General features: G+C 41.6%; 1 protein-coding gene across 8 annotated transcripts in view; it reads left to right on the forward strand.

The window, feature by feature from the left end:
• neb (nebulin) overlaps positions 1–13801 on the forward strand; it is a 67704-nt gene that overhangs the window by 33265 nt on the left and 20638 nt on the right. For 7 of the 8 annotated variants that reach the window (XM_083902636.1, XM_083902640.1, XM_083902641.1 and 4 more), the window contains 33 exons: positions 461–565; positions 680–784; positions 993–1097; positions 1186–1293; positions 1389–1502; positions 1816–2013; positions 2419–2523; positions 2619–2723; positions 2806–2913; positions 3223–3330; positions 3428–3535; positions 3941–4045; positions 4139–4243; positions 4339–4437; positions 4546–4650; positions 4751–4855; positions 5606–5710; positions 5814–5918; positions 5999–6103; positions 6704–6808; positions 6918–7022; positions 7109–7213; positions 8826–8930; positions 10288–10389; positions 10482–10589; positions 10686–10790; positions 10971–11075; positions 11162–11266; positions 11572–11676; positions 11791–11901; positions 12006–12116; positions 12227–12328; positions 12792–12896. In XM_083902636.1, coding sequence (XP_083758762.1) covers positions 461–565; positions 680–784; positions 993–1097; positions 1186–1293; positions 1389–1502; positions 1816–2013; positions 2419–2523; positions 2619–2723; positions 2806–2913; positions 3223–3330; positions 3428–3535; positions 3941–4045; positions 4139–4243; positions 4339–4437; positions 4546–4650; positions 4751–4855; positions 5606–5710; positions 5814–5918; positions 5999–6103; positions 6704–6808; positions 6918–7022; positions 7109–7213; positions 8826–8930; positions 10288–10389; positions 10482–10589; positions 10686–10790; positions 10971–11075; positions 11162–11266; positions 11572–11676; positions 11791–11901; positions 12006–12116; positions 12227–12328; positions 12792–12896 — 3582 coding nt within the window. Of the gene's footprint in view, positions 1–460; positions 566–679; positions 785–992; positions 1098–1185; positions 1294–1388; positions 1503–1815; positions 2014–2418; positions 2524–2618; positions 2724–2805; positions 2914–3222; positions 3331–3427; positions 3536–3940; positions 4046–4138; positions 4244–4338; positions 4438–4545; positions 4651–4750; positions 4856–5605; positions 5711–5813; positions 5919–5998; positions 6104–6703; positions 6809–6917; positions 7023–7108; positions 7214–8006; positions 8109–8825; positions 8931–10287; positions 10390–10481; positions 10590–10685; positions 10791–10970; positions 11076–11161; positions 11267–11571; positions 11677–11790; positions 11902–12005; positions 12117–12226; positions 12329–12791; positions 12897–13801 lie in introns of all 8 variants that reach the window. The other variant, XM_083902638.1, reaches the window with a different exon arrangement.

Consider the following 13801-nt stretch of genomic DNA (forward strand, 5'->3'; position numbering starts at 1 on the left):
GGTTTAAACCACTCCTCACATTGGACACAGTTTCTATACTCTAAATGAGCTAACATAATATGTCCTATATGGGGCGGGTTAGTGTCTGGTGATATTGATGAGTTACTTTACACATTGCTGTAAGATTTACTTGTTATCAAACATAATATTCAACTAAATTCCAAGAAAAAAAATCCCTTTCCATGAATTTAAAGGTGCCATATGTAAGAATGTGGCCAAAAATGGTTACTACACTCAAATTCAAAATACAGAGGTCTTTTTAGGTTTCGTTTTCTCCGCCATTGTAGCTCGGCAGCTGAGACTCTTTTTATATTTTTTATATATTCTTTATATATTTTGGCTGTACTGTTGTTGTTGGTGAGTTGAGTATGTTATATGAACATTATATATAGGATTTTATGGCCAGTTGCTTTAGATATATTACATATAATCCACCTTTAATCTACTATTTGGTGCTTAGGTGTTCTACAAGGAGGACCTGAACTGGATTAAGGGAATCGGTTGCTATGCGTGGGACACCCCGGAGATCCTCCGTGCCAAGAAATCCTACGAGCTGCAGAGCGACGTGAGTAACAGTGGTGTCAACCGTTTTTATTTTATATATATATATATATATAAATATATACTTTCATTCACTGTGTTTAATTTAATAAATGTCATATTGTTCTCCTTTACACAGCTGAAATACAGAACAGAAGCCAAGAAAGAGTTCAACAATTACTCCATCGTGACGGACACTCCTGTGTATGTGACGGCTATTCTGGGCAGCACCTGGGCCAGTGAGGTGAGTTAGCTTAGATTTTTATAATTGTGTTTTTTTTTTACTCCCTTTTAGCACCTTTAGTGCCAAAAATGTCCTAAATGTAAAACATCAATTAAACCATCGATTCATAAAATCCCTGTGAATTGATTTGATTCAGGAAATAAATCAGCAGTGAGGCCCGTCCTTTATACACATCGTTAGAGTTTAAAATGTCTTCTGTGGTCGACAGCTCAACTACAGGGAGGCGTATCACAAGGAGAAGCACCTGTACACCACCGTCCTGGACACCGCCGACTACGTCCGCTGCCACAACTTCAAGCAGATCTTCAGCAACGTAAGCGGCGACGAGCGTTTTAACGACATTTTAAGTGAGCTTTTTTACGCAGCGACGTGTTCACGCGTTCCCGTTTCTCTGCCGACAGAAAAACTACACGGCCGTGTGGGACAAGATCAAGGACAAGAGCTACCAGATTCCACACGACTCCAACGCCATGCAGCACGCCAAACAGCAGAAGATCATCCTGAGCAACGTCAGTTGGACGCCGCCCGGCTCCGTTTACTGTATATCTCGCTTTCATCATCAAGTACGTGCTTGTTGAACAACTTTCTTTCCACTTTTTTCCAGGTCAAGTACAAGGAGGATTACGAGAAGTTCAAAACCCTCTACAGTCTGCCCAAGTCTCTGGAGGAAGATCCCGCGACTGCTCGCTGTGTCAAAGTTGGAAAGTTGGTCCTCGATGTGAGTTTTTTTTATCTTCTACGTGTTATTTTGACAATGAGACAATGAAACTTCATTTAGATTTGTACTAGCGCAGTGCCCGTAGGAAGCATATTTTTTAATTTTCGATTAGCGTAGATAGCTGTTTTGTGACTGTCAGCCAGCCACAACAGCTAGCTACGCTAATGCTAATTGTAGCCTCGCTACCTTACCTTTGGAAACAAATTCGTCAAGTTTTCTTTATAGATAGATTTGTCGCTCTAGATCAACATTAATATACAAGATAAGCACCTACAGAACCTCTGACTTGAATCCGTTCTCCCCGTCTTTGTAGCGTCTCTACAGGGAGAACTACGAGAAGACCAAGGCCAAGAACCACATCCCGCCGGACATGCTGGAGATCCTGTCCGCTCACAAGACCCAGTCTGCCGTCAGCGAGATCAACTACCGCAAGTACCTGCATCAGTGGCTGTGTCTGCCCGAGCTGCGGGAGTACGCTCAGGCCCGCAAGGTCAACGAGCAGTTCAGCGACGTGAGTCCACCGCTGCGTCTACACCTGACTCAGGGAGGGAGGGTGGGGAGCAGTGCAGGGGGCGTGGTCTGGTAGTGTACCAGTGAAAGCCAATGGCAAAATTTTAATGCAGTAGCTGGTATTTGACCAGAGAGGGCAGTAGATACACTGATGTGTTGCTTGAAATCTCACTTACATGCTCAAATACAGCAAAAATGGATTTTAGAGGTTGCTTTTAGGACTATATATTCGTAGATTATTAAAAGATTGGACTAGCCATTACCAGGCTTAATGTAGACCCTGTAAATAATCTAATCTAAGGGCTTGCATTTCAAATGATTGTTGAGAGTTATCTTTTTTGTTTGTATCTTGTTTCTCATGTTTTTACTTACTTACCTGGTGTTTGGTGGTTTTCCTCCTCCTCAGGTCTTCTACAAGGACGACCTGAACTGGCTGAAGGGAATCGGCTGCTACGCCTGGGACACGCCGGAGATCCTGCGCGTCAAATACGCCGGGGACATTCGCAGCGAGGTCAGAGCTCAGAGTTTACCGTCTTTAGTTCATCTCTACCTCCGTCATGTGTTGTGTAGAAGTGGTGTCGTCTAACTGTGTGTGTTTTATTCCAGTCCAAGTACAGAGCTAAAGGCGTCGAAGCTTTCAAAGACTTCTCCGTGGTCACGGACACCCCCGTGTACGAGACGGCCAAACAGAACGCTCAGAACCTCAGCGACGTAAGTTACCTGACATTCTCTTAACACGATCTGTTTTAGAAAAACACATTTTTGACTGTTTCCCTTCTTTTTCTTTTTCCAGCTGCACTACCGCTACGACTACCACGCCAACATCAAGGGCACAAACACTGCTCCTGCTGTTACCGTGGAAACAGAGAGGGCACGTCTGGCTAACGAAATCCAGAGTGAAGTGAGTCGATGACACAACTCTCTTTCTAGCTCTCTGCTCCGATTCCTGTTCCCGGGGTTTATTATTCATTTTAATCTGATATTTTTATTTGTTTTAATGTGAGCTGTTCTAATTCAATATACTTAATAATAATATAATTTAACAGTTAGAACGCAGTTTTACCTGTGTTCAAACGTATATTTTCATCAACTATATGAACACACATGAGCAAAAAGTACTAAATATTTTCATTTTATGAACAAAAATGAAAGAAAAACGCTCTATTTTCTACGGTGGCTCTGAGGTTCTTTGTTCTTCTTCTTCTCTCAGAAAGCGTACAAAGACGCCAACAGGAAGTCCATGCCGACCGGATACTCGCTGCCCGCCGACACGCCGCTCATCAAGCAGGTTAAACTCAACAGCCACGTCTCCAGCAACGTAAGTCTGTCACTTTTATTAAATCACTCATTCGTGGTGTTATTTTGACGCGATAATGAAGCTCTTTTGTCACTTCTGATCACACACACGTTCACAGGTGAAGTACAAGGAGGCCTATGAGATGATGAAGGCCAGAGCTTACACTCTTCATCCAGAGGGAGTCAACTTTGTCGGCGCCAGGAAAGCTCACAAGATCATCAACGAGGTGAGAGATCGAAACACATAAAACCCAAAAAGTACATTATACATTTATCTGATTTCATTTTATTTTGTGTATTTTGTGCGACTGAATCAATAAATATATTACCAAAAGAAAAATTGCCTTTTGGAAGCTTAAATATGTGCAAAAACTTTCAGGAAAAATTAGCTCAACAGCGCCCCCTTGTAACCCTTGTTAGCCCCAGAAGGGTCAAAGTCCGACTGTATATTTATGAGGTGAAAATGTGGGAAAAAGACTGTTTACTGTATTATTTCCTGCATTTTCTTGCGTGAAATTTTATTTTCTGTAGCTCTCTTAAATCAGATTTTTGTGTCACTCATTTTGCTCTCATTTCCGCTCCACGAAGCACTCTGTAATAATCTGTAATCTGTAATCCTCCTCTCCCTGCAGCGTCTGTACCGCGAGGAGTATCACAAGAACAAGGACAAGATCCACACAACCTACGACACCCCCGACATCAAACAAGTCAAGATGAACCAGTCTCACATCAGCGACGTACGCACTCGTCTTCCCTCTCCTCTCATCGCTCATGCTTTTATTTACGTCGTCTTTATGCCACATTTCTGTGTTGTTGTTTTTTAATCCCAGTTGTGGTACCATGAGAAATACAACAACAACAAAGGTCAGCTCATCTCTCTGCCCATCACACCTCAACTGATGCACTGCCACCACGTCAACGAGATCACCAGCGAGGTACAAACACACACACACATCTGACAGATCATTCACTTCATTGTGTGTTCAAGGATTTGACTTTGTGTTTTTTTATGTGTGCGTGTGATTTTTAGCTGAAATACAAAGAGGATCTGATGTGGCTGAGAGGCGTCGGCTGCTTCCTGTACAACACTCCAGAGATGGCGCGCATCCGCGAGGTCACCAAATTCAGGGTTTGTGCTTCTTTTCTTTCTTGGAAATCGGGAAATCTGTGTTTGATCGTCAGGTTTATCTTCATTTTTGTCATCGTCTTTTTTGGTTTGTTTCTTCTTCTCTTACAGGAGAACTATCCTCTGGAGGCCAAGAAGAACCTCAAAAACTTCTCTGTGGTCCTGGACACTCCCGAGTACAAACGTGTGACGGAGCTCAAGACCCACATCAGCGGCGTGAGTCGCTTTTCCACCAAATCTACAATTAAACACCGTTCAATAGCTTTGTCGAGGGTTTTTTCCCCAAATAATAATAATCCAATTTGACAATTTTCAGCTGATCTACAAAGCGCAGAGCAAAGAGGAAATGGCAAAGGTCTCCTCTCCTGCAGACGCCGTGGAGTTCAAGAGAGCCAAGTGGGCTCAGAAGCTGACAAACAAGGCAAGTTCACACCTTGCATTTACACAGAATTATGTTTTTTCAGCTCTTTTCAGTGTTAAATTTGACAATAACCTTGTTTCTTCAGTGAAGATAGAAAACTACAATCTCATTTAGTCTCTGCTGCATTTACAGTCCGTACACGGTGCAAAACAAGATTATTTATGTCAGAAATCATTGCACACATTGTAATATTAAGTAATTGCCCCATGTTAACTCAAGATAAATGTCTTTACTACAAAGAAAACTGAATATTAAGTTCAGAGGGGCAGCCTTAGCCTTAGCCTTAGCCTTAGCCTTAGCCTTAGCCTTAGCCTTAGCCTTAGCCTTAGCCTTAGCCTTAGCCTTTCTGTTTACCACTGAGAATTTTCATATTATTTTGTGAATTCATTTTGTAATTTTTTTTAATTCAAAAACTCTTCACATTTAGTTATTTGGAACTACTGCTTCACATGCTAGCGTTTGCATAAACTAGCTAAACTTAGCTAGCTTCAGATTTAGCTGAAGAGGAACAAAAAAAGAGCATATTACTCATGTTTTAAACTGGTCAAATCCCTTTCAAGGACAATTTTTTACAGAATTTCACTATTTAAAACCTCTTAACGTTTTATTTTTATGATTTTTATCTTTTTGATTCTTTTGTTTTTACTGCACGTATTGTTTTATTCACTTCTGATTACCATTTGTTGTTTAAAGCACAATGTTTAACGGTTATTATTGTTGTTATTTAACTGATAATGTTTGTGTCTACAGTACCAGTACACAGACCTGGCCACCAAGGAGAGAGCTCATTTCACTGCAGAGGTCGAGACTCCACACATGCGTCACGCCAGGCAAATTAAAGTGGTCTACAGTGACGTGAGTCTTCTACACAGATACAGTATACATGTCGTGTGGAGAGTTCAGTGTTGATTTTGTTTCCTCGTGAAACAAACTACCGGAATAATGTCTTTCCTTATAGAACAAGTACAAGGATCAGTACGAGAAGATGAAGCACAGGTACACTGCCATCGCTGATACTCCTAACCTCATCCGTGCTAAGAAATCCTACCTCCAGTCCAGTGATGTGAGTATATTATTATTATTATTATTTTTGACTTGCTCTACTTACTTCTGACACTGCATCTTTGTCCTTCACGTCTTCAGCTGCGCTACAAAGAGACCTTCCAGCTGACCAAGGGTCACTACCGCACAGTCAAGGACGCCCTGAACATCGTCTACCACCGCAGAGTCACAGATGACATCAGCGAGGTCAGGATACCGCATATTCGCTGATTGATTGTTAAATTTATGAGTGGTTTTTTTCTAGGGGTGCACTAGAAAATCCACTTTCCACTTCCGATCTGATACCTGAATTTGGATATATGCCGATACGATACTATTCCGATATGTTTGCTTTAATATTATGATCATCATTATTGTTAATTTTATATAAGGCTTTTCTTTGCCGGCCAAATTCACGTGACAACGGCCAAAAACCGACATATTCCGGCTAACGTAAACCCTACTACTACTGGTAAATAATGCGCGCCTGCTAGCTGGCTGTAAACTGTGGAATGGATTTCCTGAACGGCTCTTCCGTCATTACCCCACGCCTCATTGAGACACGCCTCCGTATAGGAAATCCATTCCACTTTTTGCAAGGAATCACTTGTGGAGACATTTCAGCAGACAACATTAAAGCACAGTATCACATTGGACATCTCTACAGTTAGATCGGACATTTCCGATCCGGCAATTACGTCTGTATCAGAACCCGATACCGATGCTGGATCGGATCTGCCCCATCCCTTGTTTTTTCCATAATGATTTGAGTTCTTGCATCACTCTCCGTCTGTGAATCCACCTCAGGTCAAATACAGGGAGAAGTACATCAGCACTCTGGGAACGTGGAAGTCCATCCCCGATCGTCCCGAGCTCTTCTTCAACAGAATCGTCAACGATAACGTCAGCACTGTGAGTGACGTTTCACACACACAAACACACACAAACACACACAGTATAATTAGCAGCAGTAATAATTAGAGTCGGTTCTGTGATCATTGACACGTTCTGTTTCTCACAGGTCAAGTACAAAGAAGACCTGGAGTGGCTGAAAGGAATCGGTTGCTACGTGTGGGACACGCCTGATCTGCTCCACGCCGAGCAGAACAAGAAGCTGTACAGCGACGTGAGGATCACACGCTGCTGAAAGACATACTTTCTTTACTTTATGTTGCTTTAAAAATGTGCATGGTTTTCTTCTTTGGTCAACAGCGTCTGTACAGATCGTCCTTCGAGAAGAACAGAGGCAACTTCAAATACACCTGCGACTCTCCGTTCTTCAACACCGCCAAGAACGCCTCGGTCCTCATTAACGATGTGAGTCCTTTCATTCTTCACTGCCAGTGCGTTTATTATCCCATCTGTTTGCAACATTTTAATCTTATTTCTCTGTCTTTGTGCATCCTCTGTTGGACTCAGCTCGGAGGTAAACGTGTGAAATCATAGAAACTGTCGGGTAAAAGTAGGGCTGAACAAATAATTAGCCATTTAATGCAAATAGCTGCTGCTGGTGAAGAATGAAATAGAGAATTCTGCCGGCCGACAAGGTTTTATTTTCTTTGCAAAGAAAAGGTTAATCTACACACGAGTGGTCGAAGATGAAGAAAGACCCAGAGCATGGCGAGAGCTAAACTTTTATACCTATAGGGAACACCCCTTTCATATCCTTTTGTCTGTAGAAGGGGTCTGCCCCTCCAGGCCGTGCTTTCACACCCCCTTTGTCTACTTCCTGTATTAGGGCCGACCCCCCAGAGTTATCCTGCAGGATGTTGTATTTAGGTGCAAATTGAGTCTCGACATCCTAATTTGAATACACAAATATCTTGTGTTAGGAAAGGGGTGTTGGGCCGTTCTAGTTCTGAGACAAAGACATTGAATTTACCATTACAGTTCCAAAATGCAAATATGTCGCAAACAATACAATAAATGTCAGCAAATCTTCAGCCCTACTTTTAAACTTCCAATTCCAAATGTAAAGTTTGTTGTTTTAACCTTTCCTTTGTTCCCTGGAGAAGCTTCTTCATCATCGTCACAGTTTACGTTGTTTTTTTCTTTCCTGGATATTATTTTGTTTCGTTGTCTAACCACCGTCTGACTGATTTGTGAGCAGAGAACCTACAGATCTAATTATGAGAAGACCAGGGATAAGTTCACCATCACTATAGACGATCCTAGGTACCAGCTGGCCAGGGAGAACCGCAAGATGAGCCAGGTAAAAACGCGACCGGTCCTGGTTCTGGTCCTGGTCCTGGTCCTGCTGGTTGTCTGCCTGCTGCACCTCTGGTGCATGAGGTCGTCCACAGACCTGCCGATGGTCTACGTCGTCGTCGCATGGCTCTGTCTCCCCAAAACGTGACAAACTTGTCCTCCTCCTGTATCTGTTGTCTCTCTTTTTCATTCGTCCCTCACAGGTTTTAGTCAAGAGAAAGCAGTCCTTCATCTGTGCCGTCAGAAAACAGCGGCTTAAAATATGTACAACAGCGACATTAGTGTTAAAAAAGGGTACTGCAACCACAAAAGAGAATTTTCCTCAACATTTAGATGTGTTTATGCCCTATATTATATTATATTTCTTCTCTTACTATACACATACAGTACATGATTATGTCATTGTTTTAATTTTATAAACATTGAACAATTTTGTACATTTTTGTGTGTATTTATAACTTAATTATATATTTCTTCCGTAATCTACCTTTTACTGACTTATTTGCTGATGAATAAATTAAAAATATTTCAGAATTAATGATCAAATCACGAGAAAATCACTATTTCCATCTCTGACAGCACAGATGAGGACAAACTCGAGGCTCCCTTTTGTACGACTTGGATTCCCGCAGTACCACTCCGGTCCTCCCTGTGTCACTGTTGTTCTTGTGTTTGTCCTCACCTATGGCATGCTCTGTGTCGTATGTGTGTGTGTGAACAGAAACTGTATAAAACCAGAGCAAAGGATCTGCTAAAGACTGGCTGCAATGAGATGCGCCGCCCCGACATCCTCACCGCCCTTTATCAGTCCGTTATGGGCAGTAAGGTAAACAGGAAGTCATGTGTTTCTGAAGCTCCTCCCACCCTCCCTCCATCCATCCATCCATCCATCGCTAATTTTAATTCCTGAAGTGGTTTTAACATCCACGCATTTCCATCCCCTCTCATCTACCATGCTTTAATCCTTTCATCGCCTTTTTTTAGAGTAGATAAATGTAGATTAACTGAGAATATTCTCATTATTGGGAATGTTTCGTAAAAACGATTCCCCAGCTGATTCCCAGCTATTAGCTTCCTGTTTTGGTCGCTATCTTCTCCAGGGCCATTTTTAAGCTATTAGCCGATACAGATATAAAAAAAACTCCAATCGGTCCGATATCGGTCATTTTAGAACATTTATGAACGTAAATTTTTTACAGTCTGTGCATAGTGAAGCATGCGATACATAGGATTTTTGGCTTGTATCTTATTTGACATTTTTACCTGTTCAATATCCAGTGATTTTGACCGATATCGGACCGGTATCGGACCGATATTGGACCGATACTGACCGATACCGTTTACCATCCCTACTATTTATACCCTTTTATTCCTTGATTGAAAGTGCATAAAAATCTTTGTCTGCCTTTGTTCTGGAACCACGAGGAGTTAGCGACCCCAAAAAAACAAACAGTAGAAACAGGAAATAAATAGTTGTGAATTGCTGACTCAGCATTCCAACTATTGGGAGTTGGACGTAGTTCTCACATGCTAGCATTCACATGTTGTCGTTCCACGAAATAATTACCATCATCCATTTTTAGATATCGTGAGGAAACGTCATGTGTGTTCAACATAATATGAGCCTCGTGCTGTGGAAGGTGCTGCAGGGTGTCCTCGTCTTCATCTTCGCTCTGGAACATGATCTTTGTGTTGTCGTCGTTGTTGTTGTTGTTGTCGTCGTTATCGTTGTCGCACGTTCCATAGAGCATGACCTGCATGGCACCACCTTCACGCACTCAGTCACACTGTGATTTTTGACATTAAAACAACTGTGTTTTTGAGAAATGTTAAACAAAAAGAAACAGCAAAACTATAAGACATGCTTTATTTAAACTGTAAATCATGTTATTCTGGTTAATTAAGGTATGAATTCATACATTATTCAAGGGTTTTAATACCATTTGTAAGTTAACACATTAATAGCCGTTTATGGGGGTACTTTAAAAGTACTACTTGACTATAATGAAGCATTTATTAACCATTATTAGCCTTTATTAATGCTCTTTGTGACTCTTATTGAAAAGTATTTCATTCATCGCTTCACAAGGAACATGAATACATCTTTAGCATCTTAAATTTTAAGTAAGATAAATGTTTTTACGAGTGATGCTAACTGCGTTTAAACCGTCTTCCTCTCAAAGTGGAGGTACAGGGAGCAGTACGAACGCGCCAAGGACAAGTTCACCTCCGTCCTGGAGACGCCGCTGTACGAGACCCACAAGCGCAGCAAGAAGATCGGCGACGTGAGTTTTCCCTCCTTTATTTTTTTATTAAGTCGTTTGTGGGAAGTTGCGATTTCCTGAGCGTGAGGCGTGGCTTTCTTCCCGCTCCTTAGATCATCTACAAGATGGAGTACAACAAGACCAAGGCCAAGGGCTACACCCTGCCTTACGACACGCCGCACCAGCAGCTCATGAAGAAGGTCAAGGACATGACCAGCATTGTAAGGACGTTTCAATAAAATTTTTCACGTTTGTGTGTTTTTTGGAGGTTGTTTCTTAAAAAAGTTGAATGATTATTATTTCCCTGCGTGTTACAGATGAAGTACAGAGAGGTGTACGAGAAGAGCAAGGCTCAGATCAACATCGACCCGGAGGCCCGTGACATCCGCGCTGCCAAGGAGGCCTACAAGAACATCAGCAATGTACGTGTCTTCACTTTAAAGTCCTTTTTTAGACCTTATGGTTAAACGGTACAACTATCCCCTTTAAATTCATTATTAGGGGGCGAAAATCTGCTTGTAAATGTTTAATTTCTCACTTTTCTTTATGTCTGACTTCATGTCTCCCAAACACCGGTCTGGTACTTTTTACATTTTTTTTAGCTTGACTACAAGAGAAAGTACGAGGCCACCAAGAGCAAGTGGAACTGGACGACAGACAGACCGGACTTCATCAACGCTGCCAAGAACTCCATGCAGCAGAGCGATGTGAGTTAGACCAGTCTCCCTTATTACTGAATTTATATATATATTAAAAATACATTTTCCCTGATTTTCCCTCATTTCCTTGTCAGGTTGAGTACAAGTACGACAGAGAGATGCTGAAGGGCTGCGTGATTCCTGTGGTTGACGACAAACTCACCCTCCTGTGCCTGAAAAACAATGAAATGGCCAGTGTGGTGAGTAAAATACTACATTTTATGGGCTGCAACGATTAATTGATGACTTAATTAATTTATTTTATTAATATTTCCTGGTTTCTTTGCTTCATATTGACAAAGAAATCATTAAAATCAACATGTGTTTGGTCTAAACAGTGAAGCTGACAAAGGAGAAGTGAAGTAGCAGTTAGCAATTAGCCACCGGGGTGCGATGTCATAATGATGGCGTCAATAAAGCTTCTACTTTGGCTAATTTTTATTAGAATATTGGGACATTTCTACTATAAATATATTATTAAAAACTATCTTTTAATTTTCTCCAGGTGAAATACAAAGAGAAGTATGAGAAGGGAAAGGGTCACTACGTGCCTGTCAAGGACACTCCTCAGATCCTGCACGCCAAGGCTGTGAAAACTCTGTCATCAGAGGTAAATAAATCATTAAACAGAAAACATGAGCTGTGATATGTGACATTTTTCCGCCCGCTGGAATGAATATATATTTTTGTTGAGTCGTTCAAGTTGTTTATTTTCCTTCCACAGAGCAAATACAAGGAGGCGAGCAAGAAGGAAATGCAGTCCGGCTCCTTCACCACGCTGCCCGAGACTCGCGACACAGCCCACAGCAAGCAGATCAACAAGCTCGTCAGCAAGGTACGACCTCCTCACCGGAGTTCTCTGTCAATCCTGGATTCTTTCTTTCCCCTGCTGCGTTTCTTATTTCCTTTATTTCTTTCTTTCTTTCTCCCTTCTCACAGATTGAGTACAAATCGAAGCATGTGAAGGAGAGGGGCAAGTCGGAGTACAACAACATGACCGTGCCACCTGACGTCCAGCACGCCATGGACGTGGCCAAGACGCAGAGCACCGTCAGTCCTTTGTTTCACTGCGTTTAAAATAACACACACACTCACACGCTCTCGGTTTATACAGCACGTGCATTATGTTCTGTCTGCTTTCTCCCGTTTTAAAAACACAGATTGCCTATAAGAAGAACGCAAGGGCCGGCCTGCACTACACCCCTGTCGTGGACCGTCCTGACATAAGGAAGGCTACACAGGCTGCCAAACTCATCAGTGGGGTAAATGTCAAGCTGATTTATTATTTAATTGCATTTTCTTTGTCAGTTTCTAGGGTCAAAATGCTGTAAAGTAACATACAAATTCATAAAACTCTTATATTTGTAAGATCTCGTTCATAGAGGTGTACCTCAAGGTTCCTCTTTGGGGCCGCTCCTTTTCTCTCTACCGATGATTTTGCTAAAATCTGTTCCGACTGTCAACTGCAGCTGAATCAACTTGCATATAAATACTGTCAATTCAATTGTTTTACAGCTTTCAGTCCCAAAATCTGCTTTTAATCACATTCAATTTGATGTTTGCAAACAAATATGTCGACTACTTGATGAGATGAATACAAATTTTGTTGCATTAGCATGGTCAAAGTTAATTAATGTACTTATTTACGTAGTTATTATTTGATAGCTACTTTGACTTTCCTTTAGCCAAGACTTAAGAACTACATTTTGGTTTTGTCTCCGTCAGATCGGATACCGTGACAAGGCCCGCGAGGAGGCTAGCCGTGGAGGTTCTCTGACCTACCGTCCAGACATCGCTCTGGCCACTAATGTGTGCAAGCTGAATAGCGAGGTACGATGACCAGCTCCTCCCCCTGGAAGTCGTCTACAGTCATTATCTTTTCTTTTTCTTCTCCATACGTGGCAGCAGGACTCAGTCAGTGGAGACTCAGTAGTGAAGATCAGCTGCTTCCATCTGCTAATATTTGCTGTAACAGATGCTTAACAACAGTCCTGTAAGGCTAACAGTAGAACTAGCAGCTTCTTCTTCTTCCATCCTGCTTTTTACAGTTTAATCCCTGTCTTAATCTGCCATTGTGAAAAGTAGATTTTTCATGTTTTTAACTGCTCATGTCTCATCCTCACACCTGTCCTGCTCCATCCTTCAACCTTAAAGCTGTAGTGCGAAAAAACTATCACAATATCCCATCATGATCACAATGAACGATATTCATGGCGACATTTCATTCACTGAATTCTAGAACAGTACACAAAACGCTAGCCACTTAGCTAGCTAGCCAGTAATAGGATGGACGAGTGAGATAGATAGATAGATAGATAGATAGATAGATAGATAGATAGATAGATAGATAGATAGATAGATAGATAGATAGATAGATAGATAGATAGATAGATAGATAGATAGATAGATAGATAGATAGATAGATAGATCATATTTTAGCTAACTAGATGGATGGATCATCTTTTAGCTAATGAGATAGATAGATCATCTTTTAGCGAACTAGATGGATGGATGGGGTCGTACCTATGTTCCCCGGGTCCTATGTTCCCCGTTTTTCCCAAAAAAGGTCCTATGTTCCCCACTTTGTATGTGACAGGGGAACATGTGACCCTTTTTTAGGTACGGTCCCGGAATGATCATCTTTTAGCTAACGAGATAGATGGATCATCTTTTAGCTAACGAGATAGATGGATCATCTTTTAGCTAACTAGATGGATGGATCATCTTTTAGCTAA

Source organism: Microchirus variegatus, assembly GCF_963457635.1.
Source record: "Microchirus variegatus genome assembly, chromosome: 16".
Taxonomy (NCBI): Eukaryota; Metazoa; Chordata; class Actinopteri; order Pleuronectiformes; family Soleidae; genus Microchirus; species Microchirus variegatus.